This window comes from Littorina saxatilis, linkage group LG7 (assembly GCF_037325665.1).
Source record: "Littorina saxatilis isolate snail1 linkage group LG7, US_GU_Lsax_2.0, whole genome shotgun sequence".
Lineage (NCBI taxonomy): Eukaryota > Metazoa > Mollusca > Gastropoda > Littorinimorpha > Littorinidae > Littorina > Littorina saxatilis.
This window is the reverse complement of record NC_090251.1, coordinates 13,751,055-13,778,598: the sequence shown is the minus strand read 5'-3', so window position 1 is coordinate 13,778,598 and position 27,544 is coordinate 13,751,055. Positions and strand designations below refer to the sequence as shown.

General features: G+C 42.0%; 1 protein-coding gene across 1 annotated transcript; it reads right to left on the bottom strand.

The window, feature by feature from the left end:
- Positions 1 to 2,682: 2,682 nt before the first annotated feature.
- LOC138970732 (zinc finger protein 431-like) lies at positions 2,683 to 26,323 on the bottom strand. The gene is made up of 3 exons (XM_070343232.1): positions 26,221 to 26,323; positions 13,929 to 14,032; positions 2,683 to 7,573 (listed from the first exon to the last, which is right to left on the bottom strand). Exons 1-3 carry the CDS (start codon positions 26,277 to 26,279, stop codon positions 5,262 to 5,264), a joined length of 2,475 nt encoding a protein of 824 aa, XP_070199333.1. The 5' UTR covers positions 26,280 to 26,323; the 3' UTR covers positions 2,683 to 5,261.
- Positions 26,324 to 27,544: the final 1,221 nt, after the last annotated feature.

Sequence of the window (27,544 nt, the reverse complement as noted above, 5' to 3'; positions counted from 1 at the left end):
AGCTCTCGCGAGACACGCTATTTGTTATACTTTGAACATCGCGAGAACTTCGAACCTTACTTGTGCAGCTCGCACGAGATCGCTGTACCGCATGCTTTGCTATGCTCTGAAGTTTGCGAGAGATTACGAGAGCTTGGAATACCGATAGAGTCTATTCTTGGTGAGTGTTTTAAGTCGACGCATTTGATTGGCTGCTAGAGTTCCAAGGCAGTCAATCCAACGCGTGGAACGTGTTCGGCGGAACGGAAGTGAAAGTGTCTGAGTGAATGTATCTTCTCTTCGAAAGAGTGATTCGTGTTTAACAAGATGGCAGCAAGAAATTCAAATTCAAGAAAAGGAAGAAATGCGCTGACTTTAGAACAAAGGATAAATGTTGTCAAACAACTCGAAAGTGGGAAATCATGCCGAACGATTGCACAAGAGCTTGGGTGTGGGAGAACGCAGATTTCGAAAATCAGCGTCGATCGGGAAAAAATAATGAAGTTGTGGGAATCGGGAGACGGACGTGCTGACCAGAAATGGGTTTCGAAGAAGACAACCGAATACGAAGAGCTAAATGACGCCGTGTTCGAGTGGTTTTCAACCAAACGTGCGAATCACATTGCCATCAATGGTCCACTCAGACAACGCTGGACAAATTCTTTCAAAAGCTGATGAGTGCAGAATGAAGTGAATGTGAATGTGTTGTATGAATGAGATCCAGTAACTTTTAAACAATTTAAATTTATACAGTTGATATGATAAAAAGCTTTTAAACTTGTTTTACAAGTCAATATTAAATGTTTCTCTATTTAATCTAAACAGCTTCTGTTTTTCTTATAAATGTACATGTACAGTACTCTCTCTCTCTCTCTCAACTTGACTTTGTCGCGTTTACTTGCACCTGTCTAATAAGGACACCTGCAGAATAAGGACACTTTTGTCTGGTCCCAAGGGTGTCCTTATTTGCCAGGTTTTACTGTATATTACGTGAATGTCTCAGCTCTTGTTTTGTTATGTTTTTATAGCCCCCCACCACCTTTAATGCCGATGTTTTGTGCTTTTTTACGATCCGATAACTCCAAATTTTGCTTCTCTGCAACCCCCAACCCCCACGGTAGCGGGCTACCACCCCCCACCGATCCCGGCACAGAGGGGCCGGATCCGCCCCTGAAGAGAGAGAGAGAGAGAGAGAGAGAGAGAGAGAGAGAGAGAGAGAAAGAGTTTGTTTGTTTGTTTGTTTGCTTAACGCCCAGCCGACCAAGAAGGGCCATATCAGGGCGGTGCTGCATTGACATATAACCGGCGCCACACACAAGACAGAAGTCGCAGCACAGGCTTCACGTCTCACCCAGTCACATTATTCTGACACCGGACCAACCAGTCCTAACACTAACCCCATAATGCCAGACGCCAGGCGGAGCAGCCACTAGATTGCCAATTTTAAAGTCTTAGGTATGACCCGGCCGGGGTTCGAACCCACGACCTCCCGATCACGGGGCGGTCGCCTTACCACTAGGCCAACCGTGCAGGAGAGAGAAAGAGAGAGACGTAAGTCGTAAGACATTTTATTGCATAAACAAAGTTCATTGCAAGGGGAGGCTATGGGGGTGAGGGTCTACAAGTTAGTATACATAAGAAATAGCAAACATATTAAATGATTAGAAAACAACCTTATAATACAAGCCTGAACACAATCATTATCTTGCTTTTTCGTGTGCATGCCATGTAGCACGTGATCATCTTAACAAGACCACCGAGGTGAAAATAAAACAACGTTGACCCAAAAAATGAAAATAGCTATAATGTACATGCATTAAACAGCCAATATTCTTTGTCATTTATGCTAAATTCAAGCACATTTATTGAAATTCAGATCAAAATCTAAAATCATGCACATTCGCAATTCACACCAACTATGCATTACGCTACTCTGTTTTCACGTCAATCGCAATCAAAAAGGTATACAGATAATACCAATACGTACGGATATAAACAAAATTAAGAACATTATACCGATGATTAATGTATTCGCACAGTCGCTTTTCGTACACACACACAAAAATAGGCACAATATGCCAATAAGAATATATTTACTTTATATCATGATTATGTCATCCGAAAAGTCAAACACTCGTTATAGGAAGTGAGACAGGTCTAGAACCGAACGTTCATCGTCCAAGGAGAGAGAGAGAGAGAGAGAACTCAGAATTTTTATTGTAAACCACACTGTTGTGTTTGTACAAGGGGGGAGTAGAGTTTCCATTTCAATGTATACTCTCTCAGAGACAAGTAAGAACAAGTGCATATACAGTGCTAAGGGTTGAAACATATCGATCGGAAAACATTTACACACATTCATTTTAGCCTTGCAGTTGCTGTCGATGCCTGAATGCATAAAATGTATACCGGGAGAGTGCCCACAACCTACTTTTGTTTTGTGTTGGTAGTATCTGCATTGACGAGTTTTCGAGTTGACCAATTTCAAAGACATTTTCCAAGTAAGTTTCTCTTATATCCGAGTATACTGGGCACTTAAAAAGAAAGTGGTGCTCGTTTTCGTGAGGGTATCTGCAAAGTGGGCAAACATGGGAACCGTTTGCAGAGTATCTCTGTTTGTTCAGCACATCAAGGGTGAAACCCCAAGTCTGAATTTTGTGAACACTTTTTGAATATATGGATTGTCTATTTGGTCAAGGTACCTTTCTCTTCCAAAATCAGGTTTAAACAATTTGTATGTGTCATACCTCTCACTGTCTTCCAGCTTACTATGCCAGTTCTGGATAAAGCAGTCTTTTAGGCGTTGTTGAAAAGCCTTGATAAAGTGTTTTTCGTTGCCGACATAGCCGTACGTCCACACATGTCCAAACCCATTTTCACATAGGAGGTTCCTGACCCTAGCGGACCAATTGTCTGTCCCTCTGTCTGCCATGTTCCTCATCATCACATGGGCCATTTATACATATCTTGTGTTGGGGAGGCGATTTAGCCACAACCAGTATTTAACGCATCTGGTAGCAGCGAGAACTGATAGGGGAAATCTACCGAGTTCTCCGTATACCATGCAGTTGGGACTTTGAGGGGAAACACCTATTATCCGTTTGCATGCGAACATGTGTACCTTTTCAATGTTAGAGCAATCAAAACAACCCCACATTTCTGAACCGTATAGCAATATGGGGGTAATCTGTGTATCAAAGAGTGTGAAAAAAAGGTTTAGATCATAACATCCAATATTCCACAGAACTCTAAAAATGTCGATAACACCACGCTTAGCTCGTACAATAGAGTCTTCAAAGCATCATTGGATGGAAACTTTGGTGGTCAAGGTTAAGCCGAGATATTTATACGAGTTGGTAACGTACATGTTGTCGTGACCGAATGTCCAGGCTTCGTTTTTCCCCAAGTATCCACCGTTGCGAAATACCAACACTTTTGTTTTTTCTTTGTTTACCTTTAAACCTAATCTGTTGGCAACTTCATGCAATACATTTAGCTGGTTTTGTAGTCCCACCGGTGTCACTGAGAGCAATGCTATGTCGTCAGCAAACATCATGATAAATAGTTCAATTTCACCCGGAAGAAGTTGAATTCCATGCCTCCCTTTTAGAATCATTTCAGACGCAAGTTCGTTAATCAAAAAAGAGAACAGGCTTGGGCTTGCCAAGCATCCTTGTTTGAGACCTTGCATATACAGATAATACCAATACGTACGGATATAAACAAAATTAAGAACATTATACGCTTTTAGTACACACACACAAAAATAGGCACAATATGCCAATAAGAATATATTTACTTTATATCATGATTATGTCATCAAAAGTCAAACACTTGTTATAGGAAGTGAGACAGGTCTAGAACCGAACGTTCATCGTCCAAGGAGAGAGAGAGAGGGAGAGAGAGAGAGAGAGAGAGAGAGAGAGAGAGAGAGAGAGATCTATAACAGTCATTAACATCAAGATAGGCAGCATATAACACAAGACTTCTTGTCTGCAGCAAATGCAATTTTAGTTATTTCCGTTCTTCCCATTTGGTGCGATACTTTTGCTGGCCACTGTACACCATTACATGGTATGATATTTGTTGTACAATGTTCAGAAGCGATTTTGCAGCCTTAAAGTAAACCTTTTAAACTTTCAATTACTTCCACGGCGCACAATCGATGACTACCGTGGCACACAACCGGTCTGTACAAGGATTTTCCGTGGTGTGCAACCGTCAAACTGTTTAGTGTCCTTGCATATCCGTAAATTATAGTTAGTTAGTTAGTTAGCTGTTGCTTTTCGGGTCCAGCGGACCATAATAGGCCAAATCAGGACCCCATCCGTAAATTATGAAGTAACTATGTAACATTAGCTAATAAAATTTTAACCCAATGGTCAATAAATAATCATTGATTACATTTTAATTGTCTGTAGCTTTGTCCGAAAGCTTGATTTTTAGTGGTGAAGGTTGAAAGTCAAAATTTACAAAAATGCGCTAGAAAAAGTGTAAATAATCACAGTTCAACATTCCCACGGATATGCAATCAATGAAAAAAATCGATGATGCGATGCTACAACACCTAAGTTCAAAGTGTAAACAAAAGTTATGTGATAATCTAATAACTAAGAGAAGAGATTTGTAATTTTGTGGAGAAACTCACCTCGCGTGTCCTGATCACGAGGCTTTTAGTTGATGCAACCGATGCCGCGGCTTTCAGTGGACGCAACCGTTTATACGGCGTGAAACTGAGCAAAAGCAGCACTGCACTGACTACATTAATGAGGTCGTTCGTTTGTTTGTTTGTTTGTTTCTTTGCTTAACGCCCAGCCGACCACGAAGGGCCATATCAGTTTGTTTGTTTGTTTGTTTGTTTGCTTAACGCCCAGCCGACCACGAAGAGCCATATCAGGGCGGTGCTGCTTTGACATATAACGTGCGCCACACACAAGACAGAAGTCGCAGCACAGGCTTCATGTCTCACCCAGTCACATTATTCTGACACCGGACCAACCAGTCCTAGCACTAACCCCATAATGCCAGACGCCAGGCGGAGCAGCCACTAGATTGCCAATTTTAAAGTCTTAGGTATGACCCGGCCGGGGTTCGAACCCACGACCTCTCGATCACGGGGTGGACGCTTTACCACTAGGCCAACCGTGCCGGTGGCCATATCAGAGCGGACGCCTTACCACAAGGCCAACCGTGCCGGTTCATGAGGTCCTTCACCTGTGTGTGTCAACATATGTTTCTTCAAGGAACCAGACTCAGAAAAATCAGAACTGCATTCACCGCACTTATGTGGTCTTTCCCCTGTGTGTGTGTGTGTGTGTGTGTGTGTGTGTGTGTGTGTGTGTGTGTGTGTAAACCTGTTTCTTCAAGGAACCAGAATTAGCAAAAGCAGCACTGCATTTATCGCACTTAGGTGGTCGCTCAGCTGTGTGTGTCAACATGTGGTCCTTCGGGGAACCGGATCGAGCAAATGCAGCATTGCATTGACCACACTTATGTGGTCGTTCCCCTGTGTGTAGGAACATATGTTTCTTCAAGGGAAAAGATCGAGCAAAAGCAGCACTGCATTGATTGCACTTATGTGGTCGCTCACCTGTGTGTGTCAACATGTGGTTTTTCAGGGAACCAGAATGAGCAAAAGCTGCACTGCATTGACCGCACTTATGTGGTCGATCCCCTGTGTGTGTCAACATGTGGATCTTCAGGGAACCAGGTCGAGCAAAAGCAGCATTGCATTTACCACACTTATGTGGTCGCTCACCTGTGTGTGTCAACATGTGGTTCTTCAAGGAACCTGAAAAAACAAAAGCAGCACTGCATTGATTGCACTTATGTGGTCGCTCACCTATGTGTGTCAACATGTGGTTTTTCAGGGAACCAGAATGAACAAAAGCTGCACTGCATTGACCGCACTTATGTGGTCGTTCCCCTGTGTGTGTCAACATGTGGTTCTTCAGGGAACCAGATCGAGCAAAAGCAGCTTTGCATTTACCACACTTATGTGGTCGCTCACCTGTGTGTGTCAACATGTGGTTCTTCAAGGAACCTGAAAGAACAAAAGCAGCACTGCATTGATTGCACTTATGTGGTCGCTCACCTACGTGTGTCAACATGTGGTTCTTCAGGGAACCAGATCGAGCAAAAGCAGCATTGCATTGACGTCGTTCCCCTGTGTGTGTGAACATATGTTTCTTCAAGGGAAAAAATCGAGCAAAAGCAGCACTGCATTGATTGCACTTATGTGGTCGCTCACCTGTGTGTGTCAACATGTGGTTCTTCAGTGAACCTGAAAGAGCAAAACAAGCATTGCACTGCAAACACTGATGAGGTCGTTCACATGTGTGTGTCAACATGTGGTTCTTCAGGGAACCAGAATGAGTAAAAGCTGCACTGCATTGACCGCACTTATGTGGTCGTTCCCCTGTGTGTGTCAACATGTGGTTCTTCAGGATACCAGATCGAGCAAAAGCAGCATTGCATTTACCACACTTATGTGGTCGCTCACCTGTGTGGGTCGACATGTGGTTCTTCAGGGAACCTGAAAGAACAAAAGCAGCACTGCATTGATTGCACTTATGTGGTCGCTCACCTATGTGTGTGAACATGTGGTCCTTCAGGTAACCAGATCGAGCAAAAGCAGCATTGCATTGACCACACACATGTGGTCGTTCCCCTGTGTGTGTCAACATGTGGCCCTTCAGGTAACCAGATTGAGCAAAAGCAGCATTGCATTGACCACACTTATGTGGTCGTTCCCCTGTGTGCACGAACATATGTTTCTTCAAGGAACCACATCGAGCAAAAGCAGCACTGCATTGATTGCACTTATGTGGTCGCTCATCTGTATGCGTTAGTAGATGTCTCTTCAACCCGCTTGGAAAATCAAAGACAGAACTACAATGTGAGCACCGATGCACTTGTAGACGTTTAAACGTGTGCTCCTTTGGTCGAGTTTTACCAGCAGACAAGTGTGCTCCTGTGGTGTTTGTGTTTAGCTGTGAATCAGTGTTGAAGTTACTGTCAGTATCAGACAGCTCTTCTCCTGCCTCTTCCTTCAGCCAGGTATCACTGTCAGTACAGCCTGTGGATAGTCCTTCTCCTGCCTCTTTTTTCAGCCAGGTATCACTGTCAGCACTGGCTGTAGCTTGTCCTTCTCCTGCCTCTTTCTTCAGCCAGGTATCACTGTCAGCACTGACTGTAGCTTGTCCTTCTCCTGCCTCTTTCTTCAGCAAGGTATCACTGTCAGCACTGACTGTAGCTTGTCCTTCTCCTGCCTCTTTCTTCAGCAAGGTATCAGCACTGACTGTAGCTTGTCCTTCTCCTGTCTCTTTCTTCAGCCAGGTATCACTGTCAGCACTGACTGTAGCTTGTCCTGCTCCTGCCTCTTTCTTCAGCCAGGTATCACTGTCAGCACTGACCGTAGCTTGTCCTTCTCCTGCATCTTTCTTCAGCCAGGTATCACTGTCAGCACTGGCAGTAGCTTGTCCTTCTCCTGCCTCTTTCTTCAGCCAGGTATCACTGTCTGCACTGGCTGTAGCTTGTTCTTCTGCCTCTTTCTTTAGCCAGGTATCACTGTCAACATTGGCTGCAATTTGTCCTGTAACAGACAAATTGCTGACACATTTTAAAAGCAATTAAATAGTATAATTACCAAAGGAAAAACCTGATCCTCAGATTGCTTCCAAAGTTATAAATATACCAAAAAATATTCTGTGTTGCAAATAATGCTACCATGTTGGAGGACTGCCTTCACTTTTTAAAAGAAAGTGTTATTACAGCTTAATTACAACATGTCAAAAACTAGGCAAAGAAAGCACTTTTTCAGAAGCTCAGTTTGTGTCAGGAGTTACTTGCCTTGTTAGTGTATGTGGTGAACATTATAAGATGTTTGATGGGTTGTTGACAGACCAGCTTTTTTGTCGTCCGAGGGGGAGCATATCGTCTTTTGTTTCATATTTATTGACCAAGGCCGAAGGCCGCGGTCAATAAATATGAAACAAAAGTCGATATGCCCCCCGAGGACCGACAAAAAAAGCTGGTCTGACAACAAACCACCAAACATCGTTTTTGTCATCATTTTGGTTGTGAGAAAATAAGATAATCAACCCAGGGAGCCATGCTTTGAAACACGGGTTCCGTGCTAATAACCACACGAGTTCCGTGCGGATAACCACTGGCAATCAAAGCTGGCGTGTGAAAGCAACTTTCTGTATTTTAAAGTTCATAAAATGTTGGGATGAATATGTCAGGTTTGAGGATGCACAGTTCTGTTTGTTCATCTCGGTATTCCACTCCCTCGGCTTTCAGTTGTGAGTATTAAGCTTAGTAATCGAATGTGGAAGCTACGTTGAGTCAAAGGTCACAGAAGATTTGCGTCGTGCAGCGAAGGAAAGAATCGCGATCTTGTTTCCGACTCAGTACCTCTTTGTTTTTCATTAGACCTGTCAATCTGCTTGCTCGGCTTTGTGAGATGTTTGCATATCTTGTTGCTATTTTCTTTGCTTTTATCATTATTTCTTATTTGTGCTTCATTTATCGATACGTCTTGTGCACGGGTCAAAATGTGTGTGTCAGCTCAGGGGTCAATTGGTTTCACTTGAACGTTCGTGTTTCTCACTCCATGACTTTGTAAGAAGACATGACATATCGGTAGGTTTCATTTGTTTGTGACGAATTTATTGAAGTAGCTTTGTTTTTTTGTTTACTTTTGCCAGTTTGCCAGTTGGTTTTTGGAACTTTGCAAAGCAGTGTCTTGTCGTCTGTTTAGGTCTGGGGAAACGCCAATGAAAAGAGCCGAAGAATCCTCGAGCGTTTCTATTGGGTTTGCTTTTGATTATCCATGTAATAGGGCTTCCTGCAACTATGGTAACCGGGGATTTATTCCCCGGGGAACATGAGATTTATTTACCAGGTGCTTGTGAATGAAAACTCGTGAAAATGATGACAATACTATTTAGCTAGGGGCCCGTCATGGGCAGCGCATCTCAACTACATGTACTTTGTTGCCAACATCTGAGAGAGGTAGTGCCCCGAAGCTCCTTTGTTCGCTTTCATTACATTTAGTCAAGTTTTGACTAAATGTTTTAACATAGAGGGGGAATCGAGACGAGGGTCGTGGTGTATGTGTGTGTGTGTGTGTGTGTGTGTGTGTGTGTGTGTGTGTGTAGAGCGTTTCAGACTAAACTACTGGACCGATCTTTATGAAATTTGACATGATAGTTCCTGGGAATGATATCCCCGGACGTTTTTTTCTTTTTTTCGATAAATGTCTTTGATGACGTCATATGTAAAAGTTGAGGCGGCACTGTCACACCCTCATTTTTCAATCAAATTGATTGAAATTTTGGCCAAGCAATCTTCGATGAAGGACGGATTTTGGTATTGCATTTCAGTTTTGTGGCTTAAAAATCTGAAAATTGTAAAAAAAAAAAAATTTTTATAAAACGATCCAAATTTACGTTCATCTTATTCTTCATCATTTTCTGATTCCAAAAACATATACATATGTTATATTTGGATTAAAAACAAGCTCTGAAAATTAAAAATATAAAAATTATGATTAAAATTAAATTTCCGAAATCGTTTCAAAAACTATTTCATCTTATTCCTTGTCGGTTCCTGATTCCAAAAACATATAGATATGATATGTTTGGATTAAAAACACGCTCAGAAAGTTAAAACGAAGAGAGGTACAGTAAAGCGTGCTATGAAGCACAGCGCAACCGCTGCCGCGCCAAACAGGCTCGTCACTTTCACTGCCTTTTGCACTAGCGGCGGACTACGTTCAGTTTCATTCTGTGAGTTCCACAGCTTGACAAAATGTAGTAATTTCGCCTTACGCGACTTGTTTTATTGATTACCATACTTGTGGTGCTTTTTAAAGCAAATCATGCCGCATTGCGTGTAGATGATGTTCATGCACAGTGGATTCCCCAGATTCGTCAAAATCGGTTAAAACTCTCCCCAAACAGTCAGATCAATATAGTGAGCAGTATCTCTTTCAGCTATTCAGGGATAACACCTTTCCAGTTCTCGCTGAAAATCCGGTTTTTGAAAACGTATAAAAAATCCGGTTTCTTAAAGTAAAACTTTGTTCTTTGTCCCTATACACCGAGTAATATAATGGCGGCTTCATATTCAACAAAGCGAAGACGATCAGTGGGATTACTGTCAAACTCGAAGGTTGATGAACGCATCAACACGGCTTTCCCACGTGGCTGCGCGCGCGCCCGTAATCCAGCGTCAAGTTGATTTGAGTGATTAAAAACTGGTGTGTGTGTGTGCTTGAATATGTATACGTGTGTATCAGTTGTTTTTGTTTTTTCTTTTCTTTATACATTGATGATTTTTAAATTCGCAGGACTCTTGAGACGTTCGCAAGAACCTGAGTCCTCTATGGAAGTCAGAAGAAGAAGAATTAAGAAGAAGTTCCACACGTTTCCGATTTAAACCCCACTTGTTTCCCACCTGAATCCCACTTGCTTCCCACCTGATTCCCACTCGCTTCCTACCTGAATCCCACTCGTTTTCCACCCGTGAATCTCACTCGTTTCCCACCCTGATCCCACTCGTGCCCCACCGGTTTCCCAGTCGTGTCCCACCCGTTTCCCACTCGTGTCCCATTTACTTCCCACTGGGCTCCCACTGGAAGCTGTAATCAAATCCCACATGGCGCCCATGTGGGACTTCCCACGTCACCATGTGGGATCCCACTTGGGGCCCACATGGGATCCATGTGGGAAGGTTACTTGGGTACATTAGATAATAAAACTCCGTCCGGACGTCCGGACGGACGACTCGGGTGAGTACATAGACTCACTTTTGCTTCGCATGTGAGTCAAAAAAAAGCCTTAGCTTCTGGGGGCGCTGCCGCGGTCCCCTGCTTTTCAGGTGTTTCACTTTTTGTGTTAGCCCTGGCTATTCTTACTGGTATGTAGTAAGTCTATGGTTTTGCCATAAAAGACCTAAATTTTGAATCACAGCCAAATATTTACAGAAAACACCAGAATCATATCATTTGCTGAAACTCATGGCGTCGTTTCCCGACCTACGTTACGACCGTTAGTCGCCTCTTACGACATGCTGGGGAGCATCGGGTAAATTCTTTCTCGTCCCAACCAATATGGTCTCCCCCTAACCCGGGGGGGTTTAGGTCAGAACCATCCTGAATAACAAGTTCTAGCACTCTTTTCAAGTTAATACGTCTTGTAGCAGAACGATCCGCCATCTTGGAATAGTCAAAACATGTGGGTCACACACCGTCAAAAAAATCAAACATTCCCAACAATTGAAGGGAAGGAACTGTTCACTGTGAATGGTACCACTGTAGACAGGCAGACGTTTACTGTGGGGGTTGTTTCCCTTGGTCAGCGGGGCCATTCACACCGTTAAAAATTAGTTACATACGTCGGATCGTAACATCCGAGATGCCGGCAACGCAAAGCACAGCTGTCGGATTAGGAAGTCCGATACAACGCGAATGAATTAATGCCCTTAAACTGTCACTGTCAACCCAGGATCTTTATTAAACACACGGCATGTTATGCAGACACCAAGAGTAACTCACAGTTCAGAGAGCTGACTTTAAGTAATAAACCCTTTCGCAAACCTCGGATTCAACCCCATGACAATAGACATCACCTGTTTCCGCGCCAGACCAGCTACCGACCGAGTGTTTCTGCCCAAGTCCCTACTGGCCTGATATCACACAATCACATGCACGCCTGTGCCCGCAAACACACAGATTGTCCAGCACACATGCCCCATTCCTTACTAAACTTGGCCAAAAAATTATTGCAGCAATTTTCACTTGCTAAGAAAAGCATTAAAACGCAATTCATTTTAGTTAAACTTTATATGCTCAAAAAGGTAATTATGTCAGCTGTACATATCATTTGTCCGATTGATGGTACTTTGTATAGGCATCCCGTGACAGTCTGTCAAACAAGGTCACCCCTAAAATCGAAAATGTTATAAGTAAATTTTCATTTGATTAATATACTTACCCGAATCACATATAGCATTGACGCAGTCTAGGATGCTAAGGTCTGAAAAGGCTACCCGTCTTAAACAATTTTAAAGGGAAGCAACCCCACCACAAAAAGTGTAAACGTAGCCATGGTAATGACCCCACACCCGGGGAGTTACCTCCCATTGGTGTGCCCTACGTCACTACCGCTACTCAACACGTGGTCAAATCATACGGCTTTAAGAAAACTAAAAAAAACATAAGCGGGGTTGGCGGGAGGGAATTCACTATGTGATTCGAGTAAGTATATTAATCAAATGAAAATTTACTTATAAAATTTTCGATTAAATTACATATTCTTACTCCGAATCACATATAGCAGATAGCTTCAACAAGGAGGTGGGAAAGAAAAATCTAACTCACTCTAAAAATCCCTGCCAGAAACTGGCCCGCTGCCAACAAGTCAGGAAGGGCCCGGTGGAAAAGAAAAATCTAACTCACTCTAAAACCCTTGGCAGGAACTGGCCCACTGCCAAAAAGGCAGGAAAGGGCCCACTGCCAAAAAGGCAGGAAAGGACCCAAGAACCATCCAGATTGACAGCCGTGATGTCTCTCAGGCAAAAGTTGCGAAAGACAACTTCAGAGAGCCAGTAAGCTGTGCCCAGCACTTCTTCCAATCTCCTGGACCGTAAAACGGCCCGGGAAGAGAACCAAGCCTTGGATTAATAAACCCAAGCCGAGTCGAGGGAAAGACAAGCTGCCCCCCCCCCCCCCCCTTAAGAAAGGAAGGGAATCAATCAATCAATCAATCAATGAGGCTTATATCGCGCATATTCCGTGGGTACAGTTCTAGGCGCTCTGCAGTGATGCCGTGTGAGATGACATTTTATACGGCCAGTAGATTGTAGCCATGTCGGCGCATATTTACCTTTCACGGCCTTATTCCAAGTCACACGGGTATGGTAGACAATGCCAATGCCCTGGAACGATTCCTGCGTAAAGTTGTCCACTCAGTGCTGAGGAGGACAAACCCTCGAGGAGACCGTAAGACAAACATGCCAAAGTATGCAAACCTTGGGATGGAGTGAAGCCCGAAAGGCTTGTGAGATTTTTAATTTAAGCCTCCAAGTTGACATGCGATACCAAAGTCCGGCCTTCGTCGAAGATTGCTTAGCCAAAATTTCAATAAATTTTATTGAAAAATGAGGGTGTGACAGTGTCGCCTCAACATTTACAAAAAGCCGGATATGACATCATCAAAGACATTTGGGCGGGGATATAGCTCAGTTGGTAGCGCGCTGGATTTGTATTCAGTTGGCCGCTGTCAGCGTGAGTTCGATCCCAGGTTCGGCGGAAATTTATTTCAGAGTCAACTTTGTGTGCAGACTCTCTTCGGTGTCCGAACCCTCCCCCCGTGTACACTACATTGGGTGTGCACGTTAAAGATCCCACGATTGACAAAAGGGTCTTTCCTGGCAAAATTGCTTAGGCACAGTTAATAATTGTCTACCTATACCCGTGTGACTTGGAATAATAGGCCGTGAAAGGTAAATATGCGCCGAAATGGCTGCAATCTACTGGCCGTATAAAATTTCATCTCACACGGCATCACTGCAGAGCGCCTAGAACTGTACCCACGGAATATGCGCGATATAAGCGTCATGGATTGATTGATTGATTTATCCAAAAAATGAGAAAAAAAAGTCTGGGGATATCATGCCCAGGAACTCTCATGTAAAATTTCATAAAGATCAGTCCAGTAGTCTACTCTGAATCTCTCTACACACACACACAGACACCACCACCCTCGTCACGATTCCCCCTCTATGTTAAAACATTTAGTCAAAACTTGACTAAATGTAAAAAGACTAGCCTGATATCACACAACACATGCTCGCCTGTGCACGCATGCCCACAGACGCACACCCAAGACATATACACACACAACCTTGCTTGCTGTGAAACACAGGGTACAAATACTCACCATGTGTATGTTGCTGGGTCATAAACCAAGACTGTGGTGGCTCTTCAGCGACATCAATCTCCATCTTCACCTCCATCTTCACTGCCGGGTCCTCTCCCTCCATCCTGTGACAAGAATACAATCATGCAGAGTTGAAAGTTATGTCTCACAAACAGCATCAAATCTTCTACCCTTGCATAGTGGAACCCCCCTTTTAAGACCTCCATAGATCTGATAAAATCAGCTAGGTCTTCAAGGGAGTCTTAAAATGGGGGTAAATTCACAAAGGCTATGAACAGAAAGTCTGAGAAAAGAGGGCCTTAACTCTTACCAGTTCGGGGGTTTCAGGGCATATTTTACAGTGCTGTTGGTGCCTACTTGCCGAGTGGCTATCTGTGGTCATATTCTAAATGAAATATAGAAAGTTACATATCAAATGAAAGGAAAACAAGAGGCGAAGCCTTCAAGGCTCACGTAAGAAATCGACAAACAGTAACACAAACTCAATCACTCCGTCACACATACACACATACACACAGTAAGCATTGGTGACACTGTGCAAGAAAGCGAGACACTAGATCTAGATCTGTCTGTCTGCATGTAGCCTACTTACAGACACGACTGCCAAATAGTCTCGGCCCGCTCAAAATAACAATGACCGAGACATTCCTTCGCGTGACGTCTAACCCTCTTACGCCATAATGTGACGTCTTCAAATGACGAAATGTTAAAGTTTCTACCACAGACATACACACGCACGCACGCACGCACATACGCACATACGCACGCACGCACAGACAGACAAAGTTACGATCGCATAGGCTACACTTCGTGAGCCAATGAATAAGCTTTTCATATTTGCAAAGATAATTGTGCTATCTTTAAAGGTAAACAAGAAGGGCAAAGCCCATACGACTCACATGCTTGACCTTGACCTTTACAGGGTCAAGGTCAAATAACTAAACCTAGCAATGACATCATACACTAAGAACTGCTTTACACATTTTTCCTACCAAAATACATGTGACCTTGACCCAAGGTCAAGGTCATCCAAGGTCATGCAACACAAAGCTGTTAATTCAAGACATAGGAAGTACAATGGTGCTTATTGGCTCTTTCTACCATGAGATATGGTCACTTTTAGTGGTTCACTACCTTATTTTGGTCACATTTCATAAGGGTCAAAGTGACCTTGACCATATGTGACCAAATGTGTCTCATGATGAAAGCATAACATGTGCCCCACATAATTTTTAAGTTTGAAACAGTTATCTTCCATAGTTCAGGGTCAAGGTCACTTCAAAATATGTATACAATCCAACTTTGAAGAGCGCCTGTGACCTTGACCTTGAAGCAAGGTAAACCAAACTGGTATCAAAAGATGGGGCTTACTTTGCCCTGTATATCATATATAGGTGAGGTATTCAATCTCAAAAACTTCAGAGAAAATGTGAAAAATGTGAAAAATACCTGTTTTTTAGGCAACATTTATGGCCCCTGCGACCTTGACCTTGAAGCAAGGTCAAGATGCTATGTATGTTTTTTGGGGCCTTGTCATCATACACCATCTTGCCAAATTTGGTACTGATAGACTGAATAGTGTCCAAGAAATATCCAATGTTAAAGTTTTCCGGCCGGCCGGCCGGCCGGCCGGACGGACGGCTCGGGTGAGTACATAGACTCACTTTTGCTTCGCATGTGAGTCAAAAAGGTTATGGGGGTGACAACATGATTTTTGTTGAAATTTGTACGTCCATTTTTTTGAAAAGGTGACAAACACAAAGAAGATTTTTTGTGTGTGTTCAGTTTATTTTAGATATGCTGCTAACTAGTCTGTTTTGGCATTCATTTTACATAACATAGCAAAGTTTTATTGAGTTTTGCTGATAAACAAAAAAGTTATTATCACCTGAATACCCCCACCCAAATTTCAAAGTTAGACATTTCATGACATACGCATGCCAAACAAAAAAAATAGTCTGTTTACAGTACCCCGACCGACCCTATTTTTTCGCGCGACCCTAGACTTTTTTTTGGCATTTGGGGCAACAAAAAAAACCCAGTTTGTTTTTTGGCAAAATAACAAAAATATGGTTTTTTGGAGGGGGGAAAAAAAGGAAAAAAAAAGAAAGTCTTCCTTTTTGGCAAAATAACTTGAAAATATGTTTTTGTGAAGAAAAAAAAAAAGTGCTGAACTACCGACCCTATTTTTTTGGCCTATGTTACTATCAACAGACTTTCTTTTTTTGGGCCTAATAATGCATTCCTATAACTAACTTATAAAAAAAAACCAGCTTGTTTCTGTCATAAAGTGTGTCTAACATATGAGTTTATCCACTGTCCGACCCATCCAATGTAAAATAACCATTTTTTTTCCTCGATAATTAGATAATTGGTCAGTGGAAAACTACAGGGGGGGGAGGGGGGCATTGTAAGCTTGCTTACGATGGGTAAGGGAGTGAACTGGTAAGAGATATAAGGGAGGGGTTTGTAATATGGGGGGTTCGACTTTAGAACTACTGTATGTGATTTCTGGGTGATTTGACCCCGTGGAACAAAAGGGTGCATTCCCTGTTGGTGCACTTCCTGTGCAAAAGTGTTTTTCTTGTATGCAGGGTGTGCACCCGGGTGCATTACCTGTAGGGAAGTACGACAATGCTCAATCTCAGCTTTGCTTCCCTTGTGACATTGAAAATGATGTTTGCTAACTTGATGAATTTCTTCATTTAAAATTGCAACACATGCTCTCTGAAAAATGAAACAAGTCGTGTGAAGCGCGAAATTAATGCTGACCGACTCACCAGTTCCCGAGCCACTGTAGTGAGCCGGTTACGGAGCCCTCAGGCTCGGGGACCGACTTTCTCCACTGCTACCTATATTTTTTTTTAATCCGATTTGTTAATTTTATTTTACGATTTTCTTCTAAAGTTCAATGCAAAGAACTGTGATTTTTGCTATTTTTTTTAGAATGATTCATGGAGCTTTAAGTTTCAGAAAGACCTAATCAGACCTGTTTACCCCCATAAGTGTTTTGGAGTAATGCTCAGCCCCAAAAATAGTAATCCTGGCACAAAAATAGTAATCATCCAGCATTCGTCGCCAATTACAACGCACATGACAACTGTGTCTGCGAAACGCAATCATGCACATATCCATCATTCCTGTGCTTTTTCACCCCATTTTGCCATTGAAAAAAAACAATGCCAAACATGTGAATAAATTTTTAAAATTTTGTTAAAAAAAGTTTACATTTTTTTTTATTTATGAAAATCGTAGTCTTGACACGGATAGCGGAATGGCGTATTTTTTGCAGAAAATCGTAATAAATTACGCCAAAATCGTAAGGGTAAACAGGTCTGCCTAATTGTATTTTGGAAACAGCACGATCACTGACCAGCAACTCAGAGTAACGAGAGTAACGGTTCGCAGGTGTCAGAGATTCTGTCAAAGCAAGCAATTCGATGCAAAGCAGACTTATGTTTTGTTGTCATTTGTTTGTTTTTGTTTGCTTCCATGTTCATTTGTGTATATATATACCTCCGGACCAGTATTTCACGTTGCTTGGTTCGCGGATGCACTGGGAGTGACTTGTGACTGCATGACTAGCTTTGTTGTTGCAATCTCAGTTTGATCACTAAAGTGCTTTGGAGTAAAGTAGAATCGAGCAATTAAAGAAAGGCTGGTTAAGAAGAAAACGAGAGAAGTTAATAAGATGATCAAACGTTGTTGTTTTAAGTGTTCGCTGCATGGGCTCCAACCAACAACCTCACACACATGAGCAAATCGCTAACAAACCCGAGCGAAAATCGCTAATGAACCTGAACGCAAATCGCTAACAACTGCAGAGCTAAGATGAATATCTGCTGGATAGGGAAAACTAAGAACGTCTAATTTGTGAGGACGTACTGTCCGCAACTGCCGGTTCCCGAGCCACTCCGGTTTTTGTTTCCTTTTGGCAAAAGCTATACACACTCCTAGTGTATACAGGATCGATGGGTCTGTATACACTCCGATAATGAAAAGCTAGAGTGTTACACATTTCTTAGCCAATGAAACATCCCCTTACAAGTCGTTAGGAAGTAGCCAATACAAACTTGATCTGACATTGACTTCCGCTATCTCTTTTTCGGAGTGTCGAAGGTTGGCAAATACATACTACATGTATATATCTATATATATGGATCATTCTCAGAAATGGTGGTCCAGTGAGAGTGAGTAGGGGTGACACATTTGAAATCATGAAAAAGTAAATTAAAATTATTTCTACGACTTTTTTCATCTGAATCTATTCCTGAGACATTAAAGCATTGTTGTATGACAATAAAAAAGGTTTCTATACGTTGGTGTTGTTTTTGTGTGCTTTTCAATTGCGAAGTTTGGCCGTTTCCGGATCGCCGAAGCGTTACACGACTTTCGTGATCAACAATATGTTCAGTCTCATGGCTAAATGCAAACATGCAAACACCAACAAATTACTGCAATCGACAGTCAGGAGTTCAGTCTTGGACGTAGCAACACATCTTTGCAAAAACTCACGCTGAATTTGAAGTTACGGGCTTCGAACAAAAAATTATGAATGTCATAACGCATCATATCCAGACTCGACGCGCGAACATCGGACAGCAATGTGCTCCATGACTTTGCCACATCACGGCTATTTTTTGCTCTTTGGCGCACAGGAAGTTCGAACAAGAAAATAGTCCTTTGAATCACAGCCAAATATTCACAGAAAACACCAGAATCATATCATTTGCTGAAACTCATGGCGTCGTTTCCTGACCTACGTTACGACTGAAGATGGTTTTTACTTAATTGTCGAGCCTGCAAAGCTTTGTCACAAACTTACACACCGCGGATGGCGACAATGTTGTGTCGGAAGGATATCGAGTGCAAACAGTCTCTCAAAGCGCGAAGTTTAGCGGAACAAAGCAGCCAAGAAGTTTTTGTATCCTCTGATCGTCGATGTTCGACATTCATCAAGTACTTAAAATGGGTAATCTGAACGCAACAGGAACTTTCAACAAATACAGCAAACTCTGACGAATTGTGTAGTTATTTTGGGTCAGACGGGTTTTGCCGGCAGGAAAGGCCAAACAGTGCAGATTCATGTCTGTCGCACAGGAACCGAAAGTGGTTCAAGCATTTCGTTTCTGTGTTGCGACATTCACCTTAATTTTGTTCCAAATGTCATTTTTTTACCAATATTAGTTGAAGTCCTTACCTTTCATAACTAGAATGTGTTGGGTAGAACACAAAAATACTGCAGAACTGATAGAAAATGCACAAAGGATTGAAGGCTTAGGACTGGTTTAAAGTTGGAATTTGGTTTCCATGTTACAGCATTCATCACGTAAATACAACACTTTAAAACGTCTCTTATTCAGCAACCAATTACTCTTTTTGTCTAATTTTTGCATTATTATGAATAGCAAACAATAGACTTCATAGTAAAAACAATTATTTTGTATTTCTTGACACTTTATTTTTTACTTTTACTTTGTATGTAACTTTGGACCACCATTTCTGAGAATGACCCATATACGACTTGTGTCTGTGTGTGTGTGTGTCTGTGTGTTCGCGATGCACGCCCAAGGTTCTCGATGGATCTGTTTCAAATTTGGTGGGCATGTAATGTATGTCTGATGGTGTATGCTTTTAATCAAGCGTTGCTGACTATGAATGTAGATGTAAATGCTTGTATAACTGTGTTTGAATTTTAAATGTGTCAAGCGCAAAGAGCATAATTGTAAAGTTATGATGTTGCGCTATATAAATGCTCATTTATTATTATTATTATATTCAGGTACAGCATTTTTCATGACCGCGAACTGAGACCATTATTTTTGATAATCACTGAGACGAGGTATGTAACCTCTTTATTCCTCCTTTCTTCAGTTATTCAAAGAAAAGAGGAGTTTTTGTGCGAAAGTAATTGATCGAATCATATTCACCCAACCAGTCTACCTGCGCAGGCGATCGATTAATGCGCGGTTGTATAGTTCCGTGCAAATCATTCAATTCTGTTAACACTTCTTGTCAGTTTCCATGTTTTGAACTAAAATCAAGTACACAGTTATGTTGTCATTCTGCTGTGGCGGTTAAGGCAGACAGTGTGTGTTCTGTTCATGTTTTGGTATCGCTCAGGAAATGTTCTTTCCTCGAATGTGACTAGCAGACGAAGTTTAACACGCGTGTTCCAACGTTAAAAACTGTATGAAGTTCAGTTTTCTGAGGCAAAATAGTCTATGAAACCGCTGCATGTTCTTTAAGTTGATTAAATGTTTGTAATTGATTGCGTGTGATCTGTTTATAAAATGAAATATTGCTGAAAACTGACAGTCGGATTGCAGTCTTGTCGATGCAGCCGAAATCTGGAAGGGGAACTACTCGTGTCACTAGACAAAGTATGAGAGTTACTTTTCCTTGGAATCTTGCTAGCGATAAACGATTGTGCACGGCAGATCTGAATTCAGAAAACAACCAAACTCATGGATTTTATATTGAGATTCATGTGTTCAAGCCTGTAGTTGCTGGTTTAAATGCGGTATGGTTGTATTGTTTGCTCCAGAAATGTATATTTTGTACATTGGAGTGTTCTGAACTTTTGAGTCGCAAAAAGTAGATCCACAATGTGTACAGTCTCTACCCATGAGCTATCGAGGATTCAGGCCCGTTGTTGGGTAAGTGATTTTGGTTGTTGGGTAAGTTACTGAAAAATAACTAGCCCTGCAAGTTTACAGAGAGAAAGAAGCAGAGGGGGGAATAATCACAAGTATCTTGGTTTGGTTTCACTTCAGAATACATGTAAATCAAAACACAGTCAGTGACACATAAACTGTGAAAAGATTACACAAATCTGCAATTTTGGTACGCACTTTTCAGGAACTGGTTCTTCTTCAACTTCCGTTGCTGTCAGTGTGAAACTGTCATGACAGCTGCCTAATGGCTCTATCCCAGACATGGGAGCACTTGTAGGTGTGCTGCACAAATGAAACGTTATATATGAAGTCTTATATCGCGCGCGTATCTCCAGACTCGGACTCAAGGCGCAGGGATCTATTTATGCCGTGTGAGATGGAATTTTTACACAATACATCACGCATTCACATCGACCAGCAGATCGCAGCCATTTCGGCGCATATCCTACTTTTCACGGCCTATTATTCCAAGTCACACGGGTATTTTAGGCCCAAGGACCAAAAGTGTACCTTTCGGTTCGTAGTCTTTTCGTGATACTACACAATTTCAGTTGAAACGGGTAAAGCAATTGTCACTCTCACTAAAACCACTTTGTTATTCAGCGAACACTGGTACATTTAGCCATAAAAGCCGTTAAAAGTCAGCAAAAATACAAAATAAAGTGCTATCCATTGCGCCACGCACATCACCCCAAACGCTTGAACCGCACCCGCGGGAACCAATTAAAACTGTGGAACCGGTGAAGGAATGTCAGGTCGCGGGGTCAAGGATGCGCTAGGATGTCGTCTGCTTCAACAGCAACAACATGGAGAAAGCACCGACATCAAAGTTACACCATTTAGTCATCGGACATTTGAAAGATGTTCACAGTTTGCTGATCGATGGGTCAAGTTTGATTGTCCTCAGGCGGAGGTTGCAAGAAACTTCTTCAATGTTGCACCGGATTTTGAGAGGCCAGAGAATTGAAGGAGGATATCATCGCCATTGCTATCAGCGTTTTACACTGGTAAACAGGTGTGTTTAATAGTTTAAGTTATTACATTGTTTTAATCTTCCCAATAGGCATATACAAGGTCTTTGTTTGGACTATCTTGCAAACTTATGCATTTCCGCACCACTGACGGAGAGGCCTGTGTAGCAAGTATGCGGAGCAACGGTTGTTCAAATAGTTTTGTGTCCTCGTGACTGGGAAGCATCACTGAGGGGGTGAAAAAAAATGTTCACTTTCGAAATAAAAGTGTTCAGTACTCAAGCTATACAATGCAAAACTGATTATGTTGTTTTCATCACATCTCTCTTTATTTCTGTATGTGTCCGGTGAAATGTAGCTGGAGCAGGGTTACTCAATCTGACGTACTATTTTATATATATATATTTCTTTCAGTATCCCTTGAATGGGTCTTTTCTCCGTCTTATTCGCAATATTGAATCATTTACTTGCAGAATACAACAGCTCGAGCGAAATGCAACGGACACTGACAGCATAGCAAAGACTGTGACAACGTCTGAGGACTCGATTCACCTTCACGTGTGAAAAAACTGAGAAGTGCAGACCCTACGTCGCAAACAGTGAAGTCGAACCAACAAAATCAGCATGTTCTGCCTGCTCTGTGTATATTCTGTAAGACTGAAAAGACTATAGTCGACAAAGCAACAAAGAAAAGAAACAAAGAAGACCTGCGAAATTGTGAACTGATTGAAAATGAAAAACGTCTTTGTGCTGCACGGACGAAAGGTCATGTGGAACTTCTTCGGCAGGTGGAGGGAAAAGATCTGGTAAGCACACGTATACTTTTTTTTACTGTATCCCGGCATGTAGTCCTTTTTTGTTTTGTAAAATGCATATTCATAAGAACGTGTTCGAACTTACACCAATCGTGGATTTTATAGTTTTGTTTCATTGTGATGTTTTGTACTTACTTACTTACTTAGGCCCTTTGCTCCCAGCAGAGCATAGGCCATTGACGACATTTAAGATGTTTTGTACTAATTTAACTAATAATAATAATAATAATAAATGAGCATTTATATAGCGCAACATCATAACTTTACAATTATGCTCTTTGCTAAATAACTAATTTATTTCATTTTTTAACATTTAATGATTTATTCTTTAAAGTCTTTTACCAGTGTGAAAGTCTTTCAATTTCTAAATATGTTTTCAACTGCACATGTGTTTCAGGTGGCTATTGAACTTTGTTACCACCCTTCATGCTTCAGAAACTACATGAATGATGCACGCATTCTTCTTCAAGACGAGAGTAGGAGCGCCCGTGGGTATGCTTGGCACTCTTCAAGAGCCTACAGTGTTTTTAAAGAACGTGTGATTTTCAAGAAACTTGTGAAAAACGGTAAACCACTGCGCATGACACGCCTTGTCGACCTTCTCAAAGAAACAGCAAGGGAAATCGACAACCGGGACATCAGCGTAAACACGCACAAACTCAAGAGAAGAACTGGTGGAATGCAGCAGTGCTTGAAGAGACCCCTTGGCCCAAACCAGAAGACCCCACAGCAGTTCAGGAAATTCCTCATGTCAGGCCAAAACAAAGAATCTCTGTGCTGCTTCCTCATTTATCATTGGCAAACATTGGAAGGCGAAGAACTCCGTGGAAGAAGCTTGTATGCAACAGTGGGTGGCGGCTGCTGCATGCTGTCAAGGGACTCAGTCAACGCCATTCAGGCTGAAGACGTTGCAGATCTGGCGTGGACCATGAAGAAGCCGACACCCGTCTATTGTTGCATGCCAGACATGCGTCGTCTCTCTTTCCGAGCGTCGTCATCAAGAGTCCAGACACTGACGTCTTCCTGTTGTGCATCGCAAACGCAAGTCAACTGTCTTGTCCTTTGAATTTCTCCACTGGCTCTGGGAACAACTCGAGGCTGTTGTACGTAAATCCGGTGTCAGATATGCTAGGCCAAATTGCTTCTCAAGCCATCGTGGGGATCCATGCATTTACAGGATGCGAGAGTACGAGCTCTTTAAAGGGCAAAGGCAAGATCAAGCCGCTGCAGTTGATGCTGCAGTTCCCACACTTCGCTGAGGTCTTCTCGCAAGTTGGTCACCAATGGCAGGTCTCGCCAGAGCTGCTCCAAAGACTTGAAGAGTTCGTGTGCAGGCTGTATGGGCAAAACACAGCAAGTGTGAATGAAGCTCGACACAACCTTTTCAGGCTATCCTGCAAAGCAAATCACACACTGCCACCAACAAGCGACAGCCTTTCCCTTCATTGCCAAAGAGCCAAATATCAGGCAGCTATTTGGCGATGCTGCGTGACCACCACCATATCTGCACCACCTTCTGTTGGCCATGGATGGAGATTTGACCCTGACAAAAACTACCCAGCACTGGAAGTAGAATGGATAAAGGGGTCTCCTGCATATTCATCTGTGGTTGAACTGGTGAAGTGTGGCTGCAAGAAAAAAAGCTTGCAGAAACAATAAGTGCTCATGCAAGCTTGCTGAGCTACCCTGCACAGATTTGTGCCAGTGTGTAAACTGTGAAAACCGTTCTCATGACACTGATGACAGTATCGCTGAAGACAGTTCCAGTGCAGAAAGCGAAGAAGAGCTGGACGAGGACTTGGAATAGTAATTGGCATGCAGGATGCTGGACATCTCAAACTGTGTTTTCCTGCTAACATTACTGTTTGAGTGAACAATTCTTTACTGACTTTATTGTGTTTGTGACTACTAAACGGTGAAACGTAAATACTCCGGAGTACCGGTATTCATCTTGTCTTATGGATATATACATGTGTCAAGTATTCCAGTTGTCAATTCAGTCTTCACTTCTGAGAATCACCAGTTCGTTGACCTGCATCTGGGTACACATTCATTGAATTTTACTTCTGTCTGTTCGTCCTACTAACTACTGTTGACAGACTAATTTGTGTATAATATATTTTTTTCTTTCAAATCTGTGCATTCCAGTCACATGTAGTGCTTTAAAAATCTTTCTGAAAACAACAAATTGTTCTTAAATTATAGGATAAAGCGATTAATAATGGTAAAAGTGTCCTAAAATATCAAAGGATGTGATTTTGGCATCATTTTTATCAATTCCCGGATAATCCGGAAATCTGTTTTTATTTTTACGGATTTCAGTTATTTCCAGGAAGATGTTACAATGTTGTCAAAGAAACATGAAATGCACGCAAAGATACCCTAATAACAATTTAATTTCTTGTAAAATAGTGTGTGACAGGGATGCAAACATACACGGCTTTCTACTGTTTCCTTTAATTCACAAACCGGAAGTTTGCTTTACAGTAGTAGGCCTATATATTATGATAACGTAGATATTATGCATTGAATGAAAGGTCATTCCATTTGCTTTCAGAAATCAGAAGCCTCTTAGTCTTAGAGATACGTTAATTCAGTCTGGTGCAACAGCCTTGTGAACAACTATACCCCTAAAATTCAAAATATAGGGCGGAAAGAAGAAAAATGCAATAATTCAAGTCAAATTTCTGAAGTAACGTACCTGTGATCAGAGAATAACAAAGTGGTTTTCGAATCTACATGTCAATACCTCCACAGAACACAAGTTACTTTGTTGTATCAGTCAAAAGACTACGAAATGCATAACAACGCATTTTAAACAACATCAACCCTGGGCCTATTTTGGTGCACATTTTTTATCTATGCCTATACAATTTTGCCAGGAAAGACCCTTTTGTCAATCGTGGGATCTTTAACGTGCACACCCGAATGTAGTGTACACGAGGGGACCTCGGTTTTTCGTCTCATCCGAAAGACTAGCACTTGAAGTTGAACCCACCACCTAGGTTAGGCAAGGGGGGAGAAAATTGCTAACGCCCTGACCCAGGGTCGAACTCGCAACCTCTCGCTTCCGAGCGCAAGTTCTTTCTTTATTTGTGTTTAACGTCGTTTTCAACCATTCAAGGTTATATCGCGACGGGGAAAGGGGGGAGATGGGATAGGGGAAAGGGGGGAGATGGGATAGAGCCACTTGTTAATTGTTTCTTGTTCACAAAAGCACTAATCAAAAAATTGCTCCAGGGGCTTGCAACGTAGTACAATATATGACCTGGGAGAATGCAAGTTTCCAGTACAAAGGACTTAACATTTCTTACATACTGCTTGACTAAAATCTTTACAAACATTGACTATATTCTATACAAGAAACACTTAACAAGGGTAAAAGGAGAAACAGAACCGTTAGTCGCCTCTTACGACATGCTGGGTAGCATCGGGTAAATTTTTTCTCGTCCCAACCAATATGGGACTCCCCCTAACCCGCGGGGGGTGCTTCCGAGCGCAAGTGCGTTACCACTCGGCCACCCAGTCCTTTGAACATATCATGTCCTACAAGATGTGCTTGCAACAAAATTCTAAGCTACTTAAGTGGTTTCCCTCTGGTCATATCAGAACTGTACAAATATGGATCAATAAAAAAAATAAAAATAAAAAAAGGTGTTGGGTTTGATGCTGCCTTACTGACGGAAGACTACAGGAACTTCATTAACATAATAATATACTGCCCAAAATACCAAAAGCTAAATTCCTCAAATAGGTAATACGTCTCTTTCCATGAACCATCTAATTCTTTGCTATCAACACTATGTTGAAATGTCTAGGAAATGCATACCTGTCTGCACCTTCAGAATGCACTGAAGATAGCAGTGGCGTCATGACAGCGCGTTGCATGTGGTGTCCTGGTGTGGAAGTTTTATGCACCCGGGCTTCCAGTGCAGTTCTGGTGAAAATACAACACACAAAATGCACTTTTACCAACTCAAAAAGAAATTTCAACATAAAACTTCAAGTGTACATAATGTACTTTCAACCCAGGATGATTACACATACTGACATGTATCTTCAAGTTCAAGTTTTGTTTTTAAAAGTCTAGCAGACTTTGCTGAGCCAAATCAAGATTAGGCCACACAAAAAAAGTTGTATGTTTCTGGTCACCCGACCCTATCTAGTTTTTTCCCGCCGATCCTAGACTTTTTTTTATTGCATTTGTAAAAAAAAAAGCGTCAAAACAAAAGTAACAGACGGCAGACGACACAAGGGGGATAACCCCGCATCCCTAATTTGTCTCATTTGTTTTGTAATGTGTTGTCTTTCTCTTTGTATAGTAAGTCCAGTCTCTTTGCGTCACTGTATAGTTATTTTCTACCCTGACCAAAAAAAGTAAAAATCCCTACCTTCCTACCCTATTTTTTGTAGCCATGTTACCAGAAACATACAACTTTTTTGGGGGGGGGCTTATGATCCCCCAAATGCTTGCAGTGAATGACCCATGACACCAGCAAAGAAAAGGGTCACAACACTGCCAGTGTTATATGTGTTATATAATATATATATATATATATATGAAGTCTTATATCGCGCGCGTATCTCCAGACTCGGACTCAAGGGCAAGGCGCAGGGATCTATTTATGCCGTGTGAGATGGAATTTTTTACACAATACATCACGCATTCACATCGACCAGCAGATCGCAGCCATTTCGACGCATATATCCTACCTTTCACGGCCTATTTATTTATTCCAAGTCACACGGGTATTTTGGTGGACATTTTTTATCTATGCCTATACAATTTTGCCAGGAAAGACCGTTTTGTCAATCGTGGGATCTTTAACGTGCACACCCCAATGTAGTGTACTAGAAGGGACCTCGGTTTTTCGTCTCATCAGAAAGACTAGCACTTGAACCCACCACCTAGGTTAGGAAAGGGGGGAGAAAATTGCTAACGCCCTGACCCAGGGTCGAACTCGCAACCTCTCGCTTCCGAGCGCAAGTGCGTTACCACTCGGCCACCCAGTCCTTATATTTTACAGTACAGTGGGACATGAGGAGACACAACATATTTCTGCTATTTTATCAAACTCCAGTATAAAAAAACAACAACAAAAAACAACAACAACAACAACAAAACTTGGGCGGGGATGTAGCTCAGTCGGTAG

Bases quoted from the DNA above. Each gene is read 5' to 3' on its own strand.
- LOC138970732 (XM_070343232.1), bottom strand. From the start codon at position 26,279: ATGCAACGCGCTGTCATGACGCCACTGCTATCTTCAGTGCATTCTGAA. The intron at 14,033-26,220 runs GTATGCATTTCC...TTCTTGTCACAG, and splicing joins CATTCTGAAGGTGCAGACAG to GATGGAGGGAGAGGACCCGG. The intron at 7,574-13,928 runs GTGAGTATTTGT...TGTCTGTTACAG, and splicing joins GACCCAGCAACATACACATG to GACAAATTGCAGCCAATGTT.